The sequence below is a fragment of the Acyrthosiphon pisum genome, chromosome X (genome assembly GCF_005508785.2).
Source record: "Acyrthosiphon pisum isolate AL4f chromosome X, pea_aphid_22Mar2018_4r6ur, whole genome shotgun sequence".
NCBI lineage: Eukaryota > Metazoa > Arthropoda > Insecta > Hemiptera > Aphididae > Acyrthosiphon > Acyrthosiphon pisum.
Genome location: NC_042493.1, coordinates 18,218,321 through 18,239,683, shown reverse-complemented (window position 1 = coordinate 18,239,683; position 21,363 = coordinate 18,218,321). Strand labels below are relative to the sequence as shown.

General features: G+C 27.1%; 1 protein-coding gene across 4 annotated transcripts in view; it reads left to right on the top strand.

Moving 5' to 3' along the window:
• LOC100162689 (trehalase) overlaps positions 1 to 21,363 on the top strand; it is a 131,210-nt gene that overhangs the window by 8,043 nt on the left and 101,804 nt on the right. For 2 of the 4 annotated variants that reach the window (XM_029491695.1, XM_029491850.1), the window contains exon 2: positions 16,100 to 16,290. The exons of the other annotated variants lie outside the window; for them this stretch is intronic. In XM_029491695.1, the coding sequence (XP_029347555.1) occupies positions 16,253 to 16,290 (38 nt within the window). In that variant the 5' untranslated portion in view covers positions 16,100 to 16,252. The remainder of the gene's footprint in view (positions 1 to 16,099; positions 16,291 to 21,363) is intronic. 4 annotated transcript variants of the gene reach the window in all.

The following is a 21,363-nucleotide window of genomic DNA, read 5'->3' as shown; positions in this document are numbered from 1 at the left end:
TTGACTAAATACGTAAAAATTACGGCAATGTTCAAATAATCTTAAACAGAAATTCATAAAAGTTTTTCTTTTTAATTCTAAGATTTGGAAATTTAATACAAGGCTCCTAACATATTTTTACAATAGCAGTTGCAAAATAAAAGGAATACATTGTCACAATTTTTATTTATAAGCATTTAAAGTTCAAATTTTGACAACATATTATGTAAAAATCACGAAAATTCGTAAATTATTTTATGCTAGAAATTCATAAAAAATTTTCCTTTTATATCTAAGATTTCAAAATTTAATACAAGGCTCATAATATATTTTTACAATAGCAATTGAAAAATAAAAGAAATATATAGTCACGATTTTTTTTTTATAAGCATTTAAAGTTCAAATTTTGACTAAATACGTAAAAATTACGGCAATGTTCAAATTATCTTAGACAGAAATTCATAAAAGTTTTTCTTTTTAATTCTAAGATTTGGAAATTTAATACAAGGCTCCTAACATATTTTTACAATAGCAGTTGCAAAATAAAAGGAATACATTGTCACAATTTTTATTTATAAGCATTTAAAGTTCAAATTTATACGAAATATGTCAAAATTGCGAAAATTTGCAAGTAATTTAGTGGTTGAAAAATCGTAAAAATTTTTTCTTTTATAACTAAGTTTTTAAAATTTGGTACAAGGTTCTCCATAAGTTTTTCTTTAAAAATAATATATCCTAGACTGACAAATCATCTCCGTTCAGAATCGTTTTTCGTATACAATGATATAATATCATTGGATTCAAATTTAATTCCATCCATTACAGTAACCCACTTGTAACCTACTGTACAGCAGAGCGACATTCACGACTTACCCGCCTTTTGTTTAAATGAATACACCTCAGCCGAAAATATCACGAAAATATCACGTCTTGGGCGTTTTTTAAAACGATTTTTGGTATTTTGTTGTAATTCAAAATTAACTATAAATAGATATTACAATTTTCACCTAATGATTATAATAAAATATTATAATTATCTATAGGTACCTACGTGATAAAATTTCCAAAATATTTTAGATCTATTTATAGACATATGAATTTTTGAAAAAAATAAATGTTCTTATTATTGATCAAACAATTTTCGCCAAGTCTAAAAGCTTGAACAATATTAATATAAGGTTCCTCATAAGTTGTAATAATAGAAATTTTTAAATAATGAAGATACATTATGTACGTTTATTTTTTTTGTAAGCATTTTAAGTCCAGATTTTTACAAAACAAGTCATTATTGCAAACATTTGCAAATATTTCTTTGGTAAAAAATGTATAAAATGTTCAGTTTTTATTAGTAAGAATTGAAAATTTAAATACTAAATTTATATTATTAAACCACTTTGTAAGTATGGCATATTGTAAGGCACATTGTAAGTATAAATAATTAAATAATAATTTTAAGTTGAAACTTGGAGGATGAAATTAGATATTTAAACGAAGATTAACGATATTCATTATTTTGTTGTACCTAATTCATAAATATTATTTGTGGTGACTTATAACTTTTAGTTATATTATTTTATTGTATACCTATATACAATGAAGTTTTATAATGCAATTTTTTAAACAAAATTTAATTCAATATATTGTTTTACTATTATTAGTAAAATAAATGACATAAATAGCTGCAATATAAATAAAATATTATATATTTACCTATATTGTACTATTATATGTATAGGATGATGTAAGTATCAAGAGAAATTTATATTGGCTTTGAAACTAAAGCAATTATTAATATTTTTATTTAGTATATTATTATAGTACAGTACTAATAAAAATATTATGCTAACCATTAACCAAATAATATACATATAATTTACATGAGTATAAGAAAAAAATGAATAGTTCTAATTATTACTGAATGGTGTGTGATGTAGCTAAAAGCTTTAACAGGTAACTAAATCAGTGACTGTGAATATCGTTTTAAGATGATAATAACTTGGTTTTCATTTTGAGGAGGCTTGTTCTGTAGATGAAACTACTTGTAATTTGCTAAAATGTTAAATAAATATTAAAAGAAAATATGTTAATTACTTTAAAACTGTGTTTTCTTAATACAAATTTGATTTAAGATAAGTGATTCCTTATTAGTATTATTGTTGGTTGTTTCATAATGAGAAAATTATATATATAATTGTTAGAAATTAGAAACTATACTATATGTGTAGCGCAAGCGTCTGTACATGATATTATACCACTGGTTCCCAACCTATGGTCCGTGGACCACCGGTGGTCCGCGAGACATCGTGAGGTGGTCCGCGAGCCATACCTACAAAATTTAAAAATATTTCATTTTTCCTTTAGGGCGTGATGCAAAATTTTGTAACTGTTTTTTCTCGACTTCCAACGAAGAAGGTAGTAACTCATTGATTCCGACGTCGTTTATTTATATAATAAAAAAAAAAAAAGGTCTTCCTAGTTTTTGTAAAATTGATGTGGTCCGTGACCTAAAAAATATTGTCGAGGTGGTCCGTGGTGGTAAAAAGGTCGGGAACCACTGTATTATACAATTGGTATGTAATTAAATTGATTTGAGTAGCACACTACTCAATATTTCTTTTCAAAGAAAATTTATGAATTGTAAATATGTATTAATAAGTAACCATTAATTGTATACATACCATTATACCTTGTGGGAATTAGGTAATTTTTACATTTTATTAGTTTCTATGGTGATATACAAAACATTATGTAAAATCTATTTGACAACAAAAGTATCTGTACCCAGTCCAAAAATATATTTATTTTAACAAATTATTCTTTTATAAAAAGACCGAGGAGGCTACTATGTATATAAATCAAATTTTTAACACAAAAAATGAAGAACTTTTACTATGAAAAATCAATTATTATTACACATAATTATTTATATATTATTTTGTTGTACATACAGTAGGTCTTATGACTACATGGCGTGGAGTTGTATATTATATTATAATATATAACATTGACATTTAAGATTATAATATAATATAGATACTCAGAACTTTTATTAAATGTTGAGTGTATTACTTTACAATATTATATGGATAAATTTAATCAAAACTTCTGTGTTAAGTTTCTTTTAGTTAAGCTTCTGAACTACTGAGATGGATCTCTTTATTAAATTAAAAAGCTATTTTCATTACGGTAACATTTAGATTTTACAAAGGATGATAAATAGAATGACCCGTTACGCCTCAGTACATGTTTAGTGCAGAGATGGGAAAGTTATTTTTAAAAATTAACTAGCTTAAGTTCAAGTTTATCTAATTTAATTAAGAGTTAATTATATTGTTCTAGTGGTAGAAGCCAGATGATGATGAATAACACAAAATATTATAACATATTAACTATCATAATTCTGTCAATAACATTTCATAGCCCTATTTAGCTTACCTTTTGCATGTGACTTATATACAATTTTATAAATATTAAATACTAAACTACTGCATTTTTCTAATAAAGAATTATAAAAATAACTCTTCAAAGAAATAGCATTTAGCTTTGTATGAGTATATTACATTATATTAACGTTTCTTTAATATTGATACAGTGTACACATTAGACAAAACAACTTTGCTTCAGTCTCTAATGTATTATATAAGTTATGAATTATAACTATCTATGCAAGTTAACTCGTCAATACACTAAATATGAATCAAAAATGTTCTCTTTCATAAAAAATTTAAACTTGAAAATTGAACATATTCATAGGTATGCAGTTCACACAAAATGAACTCGTTCTTTCTGAAAAAAAATAAACATTTTTCGAATTTTTCAGCAATAATCCGTGCTGAACTTTATAGCCATATATAAAGTGTTAAAATAAGTTAAAATAAAACAAGACTAGATGCTCAACCTGCAATGACTTTTAGGAACAAATTATTATAATTTGGATGGTACCTATGCTTAAACTTCTGTAGCAATGGTTTATATAACGGAAGAAAAATTACTAAAATAACGGTATAATTTAATTTCCTAGATATAAAAATTGTATTATTAACATGGTAAGACATCAAGAAAGTAGGTATCTACTTCGCAGTTTTTAACTTAAAATTATATAATATTATTTTATGCAAATTGTTTAGCATCTAAATACTAAATTTAATAGCATCGATTAAATCGAATGAAGTCAAAAGGTAATTGTATTATGTTACGTTTTTATATTCCTCAAATTTAACTACACCATTATGACGAGTGCCGGAGTGCATATTATTGTACTTTTTAATTGAGTTGTATGAATGCATTTTATTTTACTAATATTAGTGTTATATTTTTTAATTATATATAGGAACCTACAATCAGCTGCTCATTTTAATAAAGCCCATGATTAGCCTATTGCCGCAAATTTCAAAAGTAATTGTGTAGGTAACGTAAAAGTTGAAGTACACTATAGTACCTACAGGGGTGGCCAGCGAGAAGAGACTCGCGAGCTACCAAATATATTAATAAAAATTGAAGAGCCAAGATGTAGAAAAAAAAAAGTCATATTATAATATATTATGTTCGCAGGCACAGGTCCAGATCTGGGGTGGGCCCCAAAAGTTTTTTCAACACAAATACAATTATTATAATAAAATATTATACTTTAAGTCTTTAAAAATGTTTTCATAATAGTAGATATAGGTAATCAATGTGATAAATACATTATTGATTATTTAATATAGAAAATGACAGTGTGAAAATAAGTTTAGATTTTGTTTATTTGTTATTTAATACATAATATTTATATTTATAAAATTATGTCTGGGGGGGGGGGGGGGGCTATAATTTTTGGATTCTGTGTTTTTCTCTGGGAAGTAGTCAATCACTTTGTACCTAGATGTACATAGATGGGTCCACAAAAATTCAACTCGTAATATTGTAACTTCTAAGTACGCCTATCTACAAACATTAAAATCTTATATATTTCCCCTGTGTGCTCATAAATAGTCACAACTCAATGTTGTGTATTTTATAGAAATTAGGTACGTATGTAGGATGTAGGTAGGTATAACTAAATTATGCCATTGTAAATCAAATAAAAACTAAATAGGTACCTGTGGCTGTATCGTATTCCCAAACTAATATTTTCAAAATGGAAGTCGTTCGCTGTCTAATAGGTACCTATTAGCAGGGGTGGATAGGCCCATAGGGAAAAAGAGATTTTCCCTGTGGGCCCCCGTCTATGTTTATGTTGAGGGGCCCACTCGGGTCTACACATTGGTTTTTTGCAAAATAAAATATTCACCAAATAGGAATAGTTTAAATTTAAAACTATTCATTTTTTTTATATAAATTATTATTACTTACTGTTATTTTTAACAATATAATAATAAAACGATAAGTCAAGAATTGGCTTACGGATCTTTAACATAGTATTTTAAATTTTTATCGAATTTTTATCGTTAATCGAAGATCGAAATATCCTTATATGTTTCCCTAATCCCCCCTCCCAATATTGTGTTTTTGTAAATTTTTTTTGGCCGACATTTAGTACGGAATTTTTACAAAATTATACGACCTTACGCGAAATTTTTCAAAAATCCCTTACAACCGAAAAAAAGCATTTTCCTCATATGCCGTTTTCCCAATAAAGTTGTAATTTTGTTTAACTAAAAATACGTTTTCACACTAAACATTTTATTCATGGGTAAAGATGTTAGATTGAATATCTAATGCGAGCGAAGCGACCAAATTTTTTTTCAGTTGGGGGCCCCTTTAAATATTTCCCTGTAACATAAATATTACCTATCCACCCCTGCCTATTAGACATTTTTATTTAAGAATAAATGTCAAGCAATTTGTTTTAAGGAAAACGCGTGACAGCCATGGGCGTTATTATAATACTATAATACTATAATACCTATTAAGTAGCTATATATGACTAGTACTGTACGTTAACTAAGTCCTAGGTATATAGGTAGTTATGTTTGTTAGGATAATAGGGTTGACCAGTGTTTCTAAACCTTTTTAGTGTGGCGACCCCCCAAATTAATACTAAATATATGTATAGGTATGTATATTTAACCATAAAAATGAATCATTTTTAATATAATATATGCTCTGAGACACATAAAAGTGCAGTTATTGCAGTTTTTAACTGTTAAATTCCGTTTATTTGTTTAAGCATAAATAAATGTATAACAAATCTTTAAATATTAATAATCATTCTTAATGGCTTTGTTCTTGCTGATGACCTGAAATGATTGGCTTGACAAAATTTGTTGAACTAATATTCTTAAAGTTGTTGAATTTAAATATAGTATATTTACTTATTATTGACTATTGAGATTAAATTAAAACATACATATGTTGGTAATCCTAAATAATTTGCTGGCTAACCCCAGGCTGAGAAATACCAAAACACTGCGGTACACCATGGACGGGTGGTTGACGTCGACGCTGCATGAAAACCGTATCTTTATGCTCTTACCATTTGGTAACCAAAATACGAAACATAATATAGGCAACAATCAAGTAAACACAGGATTTTCGCCGTATTTATCTTGCTAAACTATATAATATGTGTAATATATAAATATATATTATTACCCATGGTTTAAATATAGGTACAAGGTTATTGCAATAGTAACCCCCACTGTATTACATTTTCAAGATTTTTGACCAATTGCAAAAAATTTAATTGAAATGTTTTATAGAAAAAAAAATCGAGAATTTAAAAATTGTCTGACTCAAAAGAATCAAAATATTTTGAAAATTATTGTATCTTGTGGGTACCTATATAAAATAATGAAATGATCATTTATTAACAATTTCAAGTATTAGCTGTTATTACTTTACGATTATTAGGAAACACCTAATTTCCCTACCATCCCTTTGCGCATGTTTATGACAGCAGCACGATGGGTATTGCGTCATCTTAATATACGCTGATAACCAGCGTTGGTACATTTGTAGTGTACCTACAAATATACAGTACCTACCCAATGTTATATCAATTAAATAATTCCCTAAGTCCCTATTCATAATTATATATAAATTGTTTTGTAAGATGATAAAAATGATTTAAATTCAAAATAAGTTGGATTTTATCTAAGGCAAATTTAAGGAGTTGGTGCTGGTACAGTTTATAGGGAGTATGAGGCGTAAAGCCCCTCACGAATCAGTTTCCTCTACAATATTTTTGGATTATTTCCGCCAATAGATTGATAACTACTTACAAAACGGCGTCCGTAAAACAATGTCTCTTTTTTTATTTTGACGTAAGTATTACCTTATGGATCGACTCATATAAACTGTATTTATAATATAAAAGCAATAAGCATAGCTATAATATGGATTTTTCTCTATCTACCTAACGCGGTAAATTAACACTTAACGGAAAATAATATACCTACATAATTTTACTTTTAAAATAATAACACAGTATTGGTTTTATAAATCATGACTAGCTGTAATTCAATTTTTAAGTTCAGGAAAATCCAAGTTTACCTATTTCAGTTACTAGAACAATTTTATTATAACCTTCACAGTTAATTATTGAAACGATGTCGGCTGGCCGGGAAAAACGTTCCTGACGAAATACTATAATTTATAATATATTAAACAGTTATTTTAGCCAAAACATCCAATTTTTATTCTATCATACTAATCGATCTAGTAATGCGGTAATACTTTTTAAAATTGATTTGAATTCGTTATAATGTCTACTTGAAATTAGTCAGTCCACTTTTCCCAATTTCACCTCCCCAACATCTATATATTTAGCTTGAATATCTTGAAATTTTGGTGTTTTCAAACGTTGATTATTCGGGATTTATTAGGAATATAAATCAGAAATCTTAAAATGTGGACGACCGATCTCAAATAGACATTATAACGAATTCAGATCAGTTTTCTGAAATATTATCGCACTATTAGATCGATCGGTACGATGGAACATAAAAAAAAGGGGAAGCGGTAAGTTGGAGTGACGGTCCGCGATAGATTGGTTATAAATATCTTGCGTAAATTAATAATATAATTACTGATAATATATCACTACAGTACTACATTACGGATATTATGCATTTATAGTTATTACAGTTTATAAGTTATAAGTTATAAAAATTTGGTGACTTTAAAATCAATTTTAATAATAAGAAATCGGAGACATTTAAAACTTTCCTTATAGACACATTCAATTTACATAATATTATAAACAATCCAGTTCTAAAACGAGAGATGACACCACTATTGATGCAGTATATATTCAAGACTTTAGCCTTCAGAACCTTAAGTTTATAAAATAGTTAAGTAAGCACACACAATTTTACAGACGAAAAACAATTCAAGTATTTTTTCCTGTAATTGTTTCGACTTACGATGTCGTAATATTTGGTTACATCATTTAATCATATTATATAAAGCGTAGCAGTGGCCAACTTGCGAATCGAAACAAATTCATAGAATAGCGTATCTATATCCAATGATGAATCTGTGCACGAATCGTGAAAATTTTAATATTGTCTAGGATTTTAAAAGTTAATACCCTTCATTAAAAATGGCACGTACAATATAGATTTTAACACTCAACATAGTATAATTTAGTATAATAAAATGAGTTCGTAGAATATATACCAAAACCAACATAAATTATACAATCTTATATAAAAAGGTAGTCAAACGCCGTTGTTGTGAATTTATGATATCTAAGTAATTTCATGTTTTAAACTCTCGAAGTTTATAGTTTACCACAAAATATGAAGCAAGATGGCTCGGTATTTTTTTTTGGTGTGAGTGTATAATAATATGGCTTACCTACATAGAGTGTTCTTGGTTTACAGTTTTACACTACCTTCTTAAACATAATTAAATCATTTTTATTAAGTGATCGTAAGGGTGATTTTGAATGGCACACAGTTGGAGGAATACGAGTTATAGCTGACCAAAATGTATATAATAAAAAAAATAGCAACATTAATATATTGAATAAAGGGCATATATATTAAAGTAGAAACAAATTTAAAAAAAATCGACTTTGAGTTCTAGCTGCCCAAAAAATTATATATAATCAAAATATCATATAATATTATTAAAATACACACAAATTAAAAAAAAAATCAATCGAATCACTTAAATATGCACTTTTGATAGCACTAGACTCGGATATAGAATCGGATCCATTACCTACCGGTTTTTTCAATGTTCAATAAAAATGTAACTTCTGGCGGTAATGTAGTCGGAGGTTTTTTAGATTCAGTGTCTTAGAGATAATTTAAAAGGTCTGTATTAGTGAATTATACGCGTGAATTCTGTCTCGAATATTATAGTCCTTGTTTCGTGCCTCTTGGGTTTTCTCCGATAACTGGCCAATTGGAACAAGGGCATACTGTATTACTAATGAACCGTGCATTAGTATTGTGTACTTGGGGGCATACGATACCATTCTTACAGTTGTACATAAAGTTCAGCAGTTTCTTTTGCGTACCTACTAGTCAAATAGTTCGTAGTTTATTTCTGAACCACTAGACATAGATTTTCTGTTATTTTAAATTTATTTAATAAATTTACATCAACTCCGGTTATCTCAGACACCTTTTTCGTATTTTAAAAACCTACGAACAACATTTCCAGTATTAGATGTACCTCTTTCTTGAACAACTTTATCTACCTTCAAACCTAATTCATTCCAAAGCCGTACAAACTTTTATTTTTCTGCAATACCATTTTTTTTGCTCCGCAATGATCCTTTTAGTTGTAGCGGCTGATTCTAATTTATATGAAATATGTAGTACACATTCTAAAAACTTAAGCCACGCATGTAAAGTAGATAATCCATATTTGAAGTGTAGCGCCTCTGTACGATTATGAGTTATGACACCTATTAGCCCCACATCTCTTTTTACTTGTGGTACCCAGTACCCGGTTAATAGTGTTAAATATATGCAAAATTGTTTGTGGCGACCAAGTATAGCTGACGTTTGAATACTATTCTTGATTGAAAATAGGGGCTGGCAGACCAACTTATTCAGCGCGTATGTATTATATGGGTAAAAATATAGAAATACTAAAATATTTATTTTTAATTTGTATTACCTTTGAGTATTCTGTATTTTTTAATTATTTACAATAAGAATTCTTCGACAAGAAAAAATAATATTTCTAACAATATATTAATGAAAACTACCTATGTGGCTACTATACCTAACAATGCAATTTAATTAATTAAAACCGTATTTCTAATTAAACACGTGATGATATGTCAAGTATCTCCATACCTACTCATGTTTTGAAATTATATTTGCAATCATTTTACAAAAATTGCATATTATTTAATTGTTTAATATATTATTCACATATTAATATTACATATTTATATTTAATAATTTTCTATAAGTATAACATAAAGACCTAAAGTGTATTATATTAATTATTATTATTAAAAATTTGTTTTCGCCGAAAAGGGAAGGGTACGTTTTTGGTCGAAATCTATCTCCCCGGCTATACTTTGTAGGTACGTGTTGTATATAGAACCTGTTCCAATAGTATCATCTCGTTACCTACCGTAAAACACACACCAATGAAGACAGTTTAATATAATTTTTACCTAGTTCGTCGTTCGACATGTTTAATATTTGTAATAAAGTTGGATAACATGTATAATATATGGCATCGTAGATAATTTTTACGTTTCTTTTATGGATTTAAGTTGTAGTACGTTTTATGTTATCGGTTTTTTTCTTTATCAAACATCAATAGATGGAACATTCATTATTATACCAATGAAATCCAATATCGTAAAATTTTTAAATTCAAACGCTCATAAAAAATTAATGTCCCGTTCCAGTAGATATACTTTTTTTTAGAGGTAGAAAAACTTATGTGGAATCTTCTATTAAAATTTTAAATGTTAAATATGGAAAGAACAATTTAAATGAATTACTGACTTAATTATAAATACTATAATAATATACTAACTATAATCGTGACTATATATATTTAACATTTTTGAACTTCCATTAATGAAACTCATAGGCAGGGAGGCTCGGAGGACAAAATAAATTTACAAAATTCGATAAATTTTTCATGACTATAAAAAGCTCAGAAAAAATTTAAGATTTCCATGTATAGAAAATTATAATATAAATATTTAGTGAAATTTTAAGTATCTATACGATTATAATTTTTCAAATACACCATAAAAATTAAATTGATCTTTTCAAAAATTGGTTTTCCGTAAAAATTACCACTTTTTTTTGTATTTTGGTTTTCCTGACTTATTCCCAAACTACTAAAATTACTGTGAATTTTCAATTTTACAATTCTAAAGCATTGTCTAAAATCTTAAGTATCAATTTCTTAATTGATGTGAAATTATTAATTAATACAATTTTTCACGTTTTTGAAAATATTTTTCTTAGATGTGTTATACCTAATATTACAATACACTAGTTTTGAAAAATAAATTTGTATATTATTATATATTCTGTGTGGAACGATGGATGTATTAGCTTACTGCTTAAAAAGATGTGTGTTTTTTATGTGATGTATACATATTGGAGTGCATTAAAAATTTAAATGTTCTAAACTTAAACTTTTAGAGTGGTGTCTGGTACTTAGATAGTTGGTGCTTACTACTTGTGTAGGTAAAAGTACAAATTCTCGGTATTTTTCTAAAAATAAGGGTAAGCCCATATTTGTATGCAAAACCACTTTTGACAAAATCGATTTACTTTTTTTGTTGTAAATTGTAATCCAAAATACCAGACTTGAACTTTTTATCAAATATTAATATTACCTAGTATTTTCTTGCGCATTTATTTTCTGTTGATATAACTTATCTAGTACCAAAAATTATAGAATTAAATTGAATAAGTAACGAGGATGATAATAATAATAAATTATAATTATATAATCTAAATGCATTTCTTTTTACTTTTTTTAAATAATCAATGTCCCCAGAAATATAATATTAAATAGTGCCAAATCATTTAATTGATTTTCAATAATATAATTTCTCAAATACATTTTGATATACGTTTCAGACTAGACATGTTTCTTCAGCTGAAGCTATTTTCGCAGGTAAATTTAGTAGGTATACTTTCAATAATGTTTTAACATTAATACATTATAAAAATATATCTCCAGAGGAACATGTGTTATTAATATGTTGAGTGTACTGTTTTTATCGTCATCTATATTTAATTTATTATAACTTAAATTCTCCTTTGAATTTGTATGTACTCGTATATGCAATTTAATTTAAATTATATTTATAAAAATCATAAGCCGGTTTAACATCATCAAATGTTCTACTGTATAGGTAATTTAGAAAGTAACTAGGAAGACAATTTTAAAACACTCTACAGCTGCTCTCTCGTTTGCTCCAATCTTGAATAATGCCCTTCGATTTGGATTAATAGTACGTCTAAGCAAGACGAAGCCATCGAGTCAGTACAAAATAATTATTTGCGTTTTATCTCATTTAACATTCTCAGACCCATTCATGGATCATACCAAAATGTAGGTATCCACTTAATTTATATCCATTTTATGACAAACGTTCGTTTTTACTCTCTCGATCCTTACATAATTTAATATTATAGGTGTTATCGATTGTCCAGAAATACTTTCTCTTATATGCTTCAAAATAAATTCCCTCAATGAACAAGAGACCCAAAATTTTTTACCAAATGTTTTCCAGCAAAAACTACATTATGAACGGTGCGGCCAATATTTTAATGATTGTTGGTAATACATTTGATTTTAATTATTTATATCAGTCTTTTAATACTCGTAGAAATAAATTAAGTTTTATAGAATACCTATTGTAAATTGTCATTTATTATATCATAGTATGAGTAATTGAATTATTTTAGATTCTGAGCGGAGCGATAAATGTATTAATTTCGGGTCAAAAAGTTTGAAAAATTAATACAAGGCTCTTAGTATATTGTTAAAATAGCAATTGAAAAATATTAAAAATATATAGGCAATATTTTTTTATAAGCATTTTTCAAATTTCGAAAATATACAAATTATTCTGCAGTTAAAAATGTATAAAATGTTCAAATGTTCAAAATAGAAAAATTTTAAATATGGTTCCACGTAAGTAGTTCATACTTTAACCATAGTTTTATTTTTATAGTTTGATTTTGTTTTGAGTTATATTTAAAAATATTATTTGAGGGTGCTTGAACCTTCTAAAATTTATTATATATAAATAATATTAATTCAACTCACCGACTACCGTAATATAAATTTAATATAAAATATCCTTGACGAACCGTCACAGCTCTAAATCGCTTTTCGTATACAAAGATTATATCATTGAATTCAAATTTAACACCATCCATTACAGTGACCAACTGTAGCCTACTGTACAGCATAGTGACACACACATTACCCGTTTTATTAATGTTAATATAATAGTTATAATTCTTATTTTGTAAATATTAGGTAGGTACTACGGGGTGTCGTTAACGGGCTTCTTCCCTTTCACGCCATTAATCCCCTTTCAATTTCCTCATTATACTATGTAAATACATATTGTACTTAAATAAAATAACTGTTCAATGAAAAAAAAAATAAAGTTAAAATGTCCGAATTTGATTAGGTATTAAATCTTTCAATATATGGTCAAAAAATGGAAATCTTAATAATAAGTGCAACAATCATGATTAAGAGTATTATAACAAATTAGCTCAGTGTTTTTAAGTTCCAATCAGTGGCGTAGCCAGGATTATGGAATGGGTGGGTGGGGGGGGGGGGTTGTAACACCCAAACCCTCCTAGCTACGTAACTGGTTCAAATTATAGAAACTAATAAGAACTATAGAACACCCACCAATCTTTGTGGCAAGTCTACTGGCATGATAATAATTAAACTTGATAATATTATTATGATGTTAAGAGGATTGCAAACGGACAGATTTTAAGGAGTTCAAACCAGGCAATTTTCAAATTGTACCTATATGCATGTGGGTCTTGTAAATGTGTGCATAGTAAGTGATCATTAATCATTAAAGTGTGTGTGCAAGTGTGTAATAAAATAGCGTAGCGCTCCTGCACGCGTACTTACAAGTCAGACAGTCACCACCATGGCCCGTGAACAGTAAACAATTTAATATGCTCATTTTTATATACTTTTTTAATCAATCTTGCCAATAGACCTGATAACGCGACAAGACTTCTGAAAACTGATTTGAATTCGTTAATATGTCTACTTGAGATCGATCAGGCCACATTTTAAGATAATTAATTTAATTTTCGAATTATCAGCATTTAAAATTTCGTACATTTTAAATATTTGAACAAAATTTATAAGAGTTTAAGAACAACATTTTCAAAAAGTGGCCTGTTCAATCTCAAATAAACATTTAACAAATTAAAATCAATTTTCAGAAGTCTTATCGCGTTATCAGGTCCATCGGCATGATTGAAAAAAGATTGATACATTTTGGTTGAAATTATTGTCCGTTTGGAGTCCCCTTAATATTAGTTATTATAATAATTTAAATACCCAATGAATAAAGAAAAAACAATGCCAAAGGCATGTTGAGTGTACGACACCCACTGTACGGCACTGAAAGCTTAGTAATATTATTTTTGAAATAATAGGTATTGTAAAAATTACTTTATAGTATATAAAATTTGTTTTTGGCAAAAAAAGAGTTTAATTAATAAAAAAATAAATTACTATGTATAACTATATATAATATATATATATATATATATACAATATAGGTAATAAAATATCCCAAGAACTATACCACCTGCGCTCAGAATAATTGCTTTTCACAATATATGCATTGATTTATCTTTGAATTCAAATTTAACACATTCATTACAGTGACCTGCTGGCTGCTACTCAATGACTAGCAACACTCAACTTATCAGCAAAACGGCTTCCTCGGTCTTATTTTATTTCTTATCTCATAATATTATTTTTAGACAGTAAATAAATTTATTTTTATATTATTAATAATAATTATGTACACAGTAGCATCAGTATAATAATGCGATTTATCATTTTTAGAATTAATATTTTATCGTCACACTTGTGTAAAAAATAAACGCTTTTAATATTTTTATCATTAGTATTTTTAGTGAAAAAAGTTTTACTTTTTTGAATAATGGCGTACATATTTTGTAATTACGTGATCTGAAACAGAATATTTTTCTGAAAACTTTGTTGCAGGCAAGGACTGGAACGGTTTTACGGTTCCGGTTCCTGTTCGGTTTCCAAAAAAACTGAAGTTTAGATTTCGGTTTTTTTTTTAGTTCTTAAAAAATAAAAAATGTGTTACCTTTTTTGGTTTTCTACTTATGCAAAAAAAAAATTGTAAAATAAAAGTATCGGTTACGGTTTTTAAATTAATTTAAATAAGGATTTCGGTGATAGGTTCCAGTCCCTGGTTATAGGTATAACTGTGTAGAGAAGAAATCAAATTTCTAACGATTAGTTAATAAGGTACGTCTAGTTATTATTACCAATACCTGTTTTTTAATATTAATATAATATACAAATTAATGTCACCCTACTTCGCTCATCAAAACTTCGAATAACTACTTATAAAGTTATAAATTATAATCAATATAACTAATTAACTACTCGTTTGAATTTGAATTTTCATGCATCAAAATGTTCAGAGCAATAAAGCAATATTTGTAATATTTATTTACGCAATGAACATAATATGTAGTATTAATGATAATAATTTATATATTATATACGATCTATAAGATTATCAAAGAACAAAGGATATTATTTTTATTTTGTGGTCATAATTTCTATGTGGTCATTTTATTTTATAGGCGGTCCGATTTTCGTACCACACGGCAATCGTTAGGATTGAAATATCATATTTTCAATAATAATATTCAACATAAAATATTATTACCACATTTATTATTATAATAAGTAATGTAAAAAATTCCACCGGGGGGAGGGGATTAAAAAATTTGAACCCCCGTCTATTCCTCGTGAGCACGTCATGGCCGTAACTGGGTGGGGGTCCACGGGTACGGACCCCCACCCCCCGAATTTTTTTTTCAGTTACGGCCTTGAGCGCGCCTATTTATAACATGCACCTACATTTTGTAAAAAAATCTATAATCTCATGTGTCACTTTTTTTACACCGATATTATCTTCCAGGTTTTTTATTAGTGAAACCGATCGATTGGTAGCAGCTAGGTAACTGCCAGTGTTTATTAAACATCTTCCGACTGTATATTACAGTAATCGGAGGCACCTACCTACCTACCAACATCGGAAGTCTTCAACCAATACTTTCCAAACTCTTCAACTATGGTTCATCACGTTTATTCCAATCTGAAGAGTGCGTTGTGAGTATATTATATTTAATAATATATTTTATTACGTTTCCATCGACAATTACGACTAATGAGCTACGGCAATTATATTACATAGGTAATAAAAACAGATGATAACAATATGTTGTATTTTAATTATAAGAGAATGTAATAGTGTATACTGTATTGCAATTTGCAAACGTTTAAGTTTTTATCAGCCACCAGTGGAGAGTGGAGACAATGAAGTGTAAACATTTTTTGTTGTAATATTATGATTATGTATATATCGATGAATATTGTCCGTCTGCTGTTATCGATACTGGTTGAACTATAATAGTTATAACTTATAACCTATTATTAAATTAATCAGAAATGGTCATCATCTATTTCAAAAATCAAAATCTATTTATGTATTCTACATTATTGAGATCAAGACTGTGTTAATAATGATGTAATATTTATTATTTTATATCTGCTCGGTGTTTTGTTTCGACCGTATTAATTTATGCCTCAGAACTTAATGATCTAAAAAAGAATTAAAATGCATGGCACAAAAATGCCGTAAAAAATGAATTTATTGTATTAAAAATATTATTAATTTTAATAATAACAAAGTTGTTCACTTTATATAACACAACATTTGAACTTTTTTACACAAATTTGCCATGTTGTACCTACACTTGTACGTTTGTAAGACGGAGCAACACACGTCTCAGCATCTCAGGCAAATTATTTTATTGGAAAAAAAAAAGTATACGTATCTATTCTTAAACATATTATACTAGTCTATTGAAATGCATAATATATTTTTAATAATTTGAAAGAAGAAAAAACATAGAAGAAGACTATATTTACTGTTTACTAGATTTCTATTTTCTAGTGTACTTAACTCGTTATTGAGTAGGTGACTGTAATGACTAAAAAACGATGACGAAAATACAGTCCAACAATATTGGAGATTGCTTCAACAATGTCAAAATTATTGATTGGATATAATATTTCGTATGTATCTAACACTGTTAGTTATGGTTGTGCTGCCAAGTCTGTTCTTCGTATAGTCTGCCGATACCAAATTATAATTTTTATCTATACAAAATCAGTCAGTAGGTACATTTTTATTAGTTATTACTTATTAGTACAGTTTTGATTTAGTGTGAAATAAACGTATGATTACAAGATTCATTGATTTATTATTAAACAATTTTACCCCAGCTATACGAATTTTGTGTACATTTAAAATGTAGGTATATATTTTTTACGGTAAAATTATTTTATGGTGTAATGTCAAATAATGACGACAAAATGGACAGTTTTATTCGTTATAAAGTTTCTCTTTTTTTCAAGAATATTTTATAATTTATTTATACTTTTATGAGTTATTTATAATTATATTAGTATTACGGTAGATTGAAGTTGAACTCATTTTTGCCTAAAATATCGCATTATATATTATTATTTATCATACAAAAATTATATATTATAATATTTTATCATATATTATTGTAATTTATTACCTTATAAAGTTGTAATCTAAAATAAGTTGTTAGTCGCTACTCATTGTCATTTAATATTATAGAAGTTGTATTTACCTAACGTTGAACGGTGAAAATCGCCGAACTCATGAATATTAAAATTCCATTGTGTAGGTACCTTTAGGTAATTAAAATTAAAGTTATGACAAAAAATGTCATGTCCCTATGTTTTATATTGGTTAAATTACAAAAAAATTATTAATGGATTGATTGTTACTTTTTGTTTGAATTTCCAAACTTGTAAAATTTTATCGGTGACATTTTCAGTTACCTATTTATTTAGTTTTTTTTTATGAATGTCAATAAAATTTATTTGTTGTTTAAAAAAGCTTGAAAATAATTAATACGAGGCTCCTAAAATATTGTGACAATGACATTTGAAAAATATTAAAATCCAGTCATAATTTTTTTTAGAAGCATTTAAAGTTTAAATGTTGACAAAATACGTAAAGATCATGAAAATGTGCAAATTATTTTGAATTAGAAATATATAAAAAATAAGATTTGAAAATTTAATACAAGTTTCCTAATAAGTCTATCTTTATCAAAAGAAAAATTTCGTCAAGAGTTTTATGAGCGTTTGAAGTTCATATTTCAACAACATATGTTCGAATATTGACGAAATTTACAAATTATTAAGTAGTTAAATATTTATAAAATGTTCAACTTATATAGCTAAAGATTGAAAATTTACAACAAGGTTCCTCGTAAGTAGTTAATTCTGTAACAAAAAAATCGAAAAATATAAATAAATACAGTTTTTTATAGTTAAATTAAGTTTAAATTTGGACGAAATGACATACTAAATAACCAAGATTAATGATTTTACTATTTTAGTTATTTTTTGTAATGTTATAATATTAGTTTAACTTACCGGCTACTATTTTAATAATAAGTAATTTAACTCTTGTCAAAGAAATGCGTGTGACTATGATTTTTACTTTTAGGTTCTGAGCAGTGAGTGGAGCAAAAGAATGTATTGATTTTACAATGATATGTGTTTTTTTTCTATTTGTCAGCAACATTTAGGGTAGTAATAATACATCGATTTTCGAGATCAGAATCTTTTCTGATAGAAAAGTGAATCTAGTTGGTACTTTTAGGAGGTCAAAATTGAAAATTCCAAGTAGTGATAGAAGAAATCGAGAAAAACAAAAAAAGAGAAAAAGAGTGGTATTTTGTACGCAAAACCAATTTTTAAACAAATCGTTTTTATTTTTTGGTTTAAATCAAAAATTAATAACCGTATACCTTTGAAATTTTCACCAAATATTTATACTATTTCCATAAATGGTAACACTTTCGAAATATTTAAACTCTTTTTGAGCTAGTTATATATAGCCTTGAAAAACTTCAAATTTTTTAAATTATTCTTAAAATTCATTCACCTAGTAAAAAAGTTTGAAAACTTAATGCTAGGTTCCTTATAAATATTAATATAAGTTCAAAAATATTAAAGATATATTTTCACAATTATTTTTTATAAGCATTTAAAGTTCAAATTTTGACAAAAATCATCAAAATTTAGAAAATTTTCAAATAATTTTTCAGTTCAAAATTCATAAATGTTTTTCCTTTTATAAATAATATTAGACATTTTAATAGAAGACTCCTAACAAATGTTTCTACCTTAAACAAAAAAAAATGTTTACCGGAAAGTAAAAATAATATTTTACGAGCATTTGAATTTAAAATGTTTACGATTTTGGAATTTCATTGGTAAACTAACGAATTTTTAACTATACATTTTTGATACTTTGTTTTAATTCAAAAATGAATAGTTCTAAAGTAGTATAGTTGAAATTTTCACCAAATGCTAAAATTCCATTTTCCATACACGGTAAAATTTTCAAACAATTTTCATTCTTTTTGAGCTATTCATGCATGAATATAGTCATGAGAACATTTTACAAATGTTGTATGTTATTTTCAGTTAAAAATTCATAAAAAAACTTTCATTTCATAGCTAAGATTAGAAGTTTGTATAGAAGGTTCCCAACAAGTTTTACTAACTCTATAAAAAAAAAGGTTCACCGAAAAGTTACGCTATTGCAGATAACAATGAGATATTTTCGATTTTTCTAAATTTTTTTTGAAACTATTATTTTTGTTTATTTATACAAGTATGAGTGGTATGACACAACGTCTCCTTTCAGAATCGTTTTTCGTATACAATTATTCATCATTGAATTCAAATATAACATATCTATTACAACGGCATGGTTGACAACTACTGAACAGCAGAGCGCTACCCACTTGTCAACCTTTTTACTTCTAATAGTGACGTGAGACACATCAAAACACATTATTGAAAAACCAATATTTGCCATATATATATTAATCATAATTGCATCACTAATAATTTTAAAATTTTTATTTGGTTTGATTCAGTAATATTTATAGAACAGAATATTTACTTAATACAAATTTCTAAATATTCGAATATTAAATAAAAAAAACTATAGGATCCTATAGTTTTTTTTATTTTATAAAATTGTGTGTCAATAATTATGAAATATACAAATTCGTAAAAATTAGAAAATATGTATATATGCGGTACTTACAATAAAATATCACAGCATCTACACAAATATACACCATGAACTATAATTCAACTCGTTTTTCCATAAAAAAAATAATAGATAATAATAGATTTTTACTCTACTCAGCGATAAATTCCAAAAAGGGTACAAAAAAATTTGCAAATGCAATAACTGACGAGCTCCATATACTGTAATATTGTATTTTATTTAGTACCTAATTCTACACAGTCACGTTGGTGTATCGAAATGAGGATACGGTTTATAACACGCTTATAAACGGTTTGTAGACTTGTATAGTAGTTACAATGCTGCGTATGTTATTAATAGATTAAATATTAAAACATATTTTTCACTCAATTAAGATTTGAAATGTTGAATTATTGTAACACATACGTATATACTGTGTATATTGCGTTGATGTATTTTTATTAAAATTAAGTACCGCGGGCAAGCTTCCTATAAACAAATTATTTATGACACGTAAACTGTTTTCTATATTGTGTGTAGGAGGAAAATGACCTTTCCTTCATACAAGACCCTTTTATATCCCTATTTTAACTGGATGATGTTTATTTTTAGCTCAATAAAACTAAGTGGTAATTGTCGTTAAATTCATCAAGGTTAATCGAATGAATCTGCAATATCAGAGCTAAAATAAAAACAGGACAGGTGAAGTGATGCTGCTGACGAATGAATGAACACTTCACATATAAATCTTACGCTGTCGTGTGGTGTACATACTGGCGTCCTGTAGAATATATAGAGGCGTACCCGGAATTGTTAAATAAGGGTGGGGGAGGGAGGGGGCTAAAAATAGTTAATAAAAATTGGGTATTTTTTTCATTTTAATTTATCGTAATATTGCGTCATAATATAACTAATACAACACATTATATGATATAAAAAGTACTGTATTATGTTACAAAGGTAGGCGATACGTTAAATTGTATTTTATATTTTATGCAATTATACTTTTATTTAATAATTGGGTGCAATCGTCTAATTGCATTCTTATATTTATTTTGGAATAA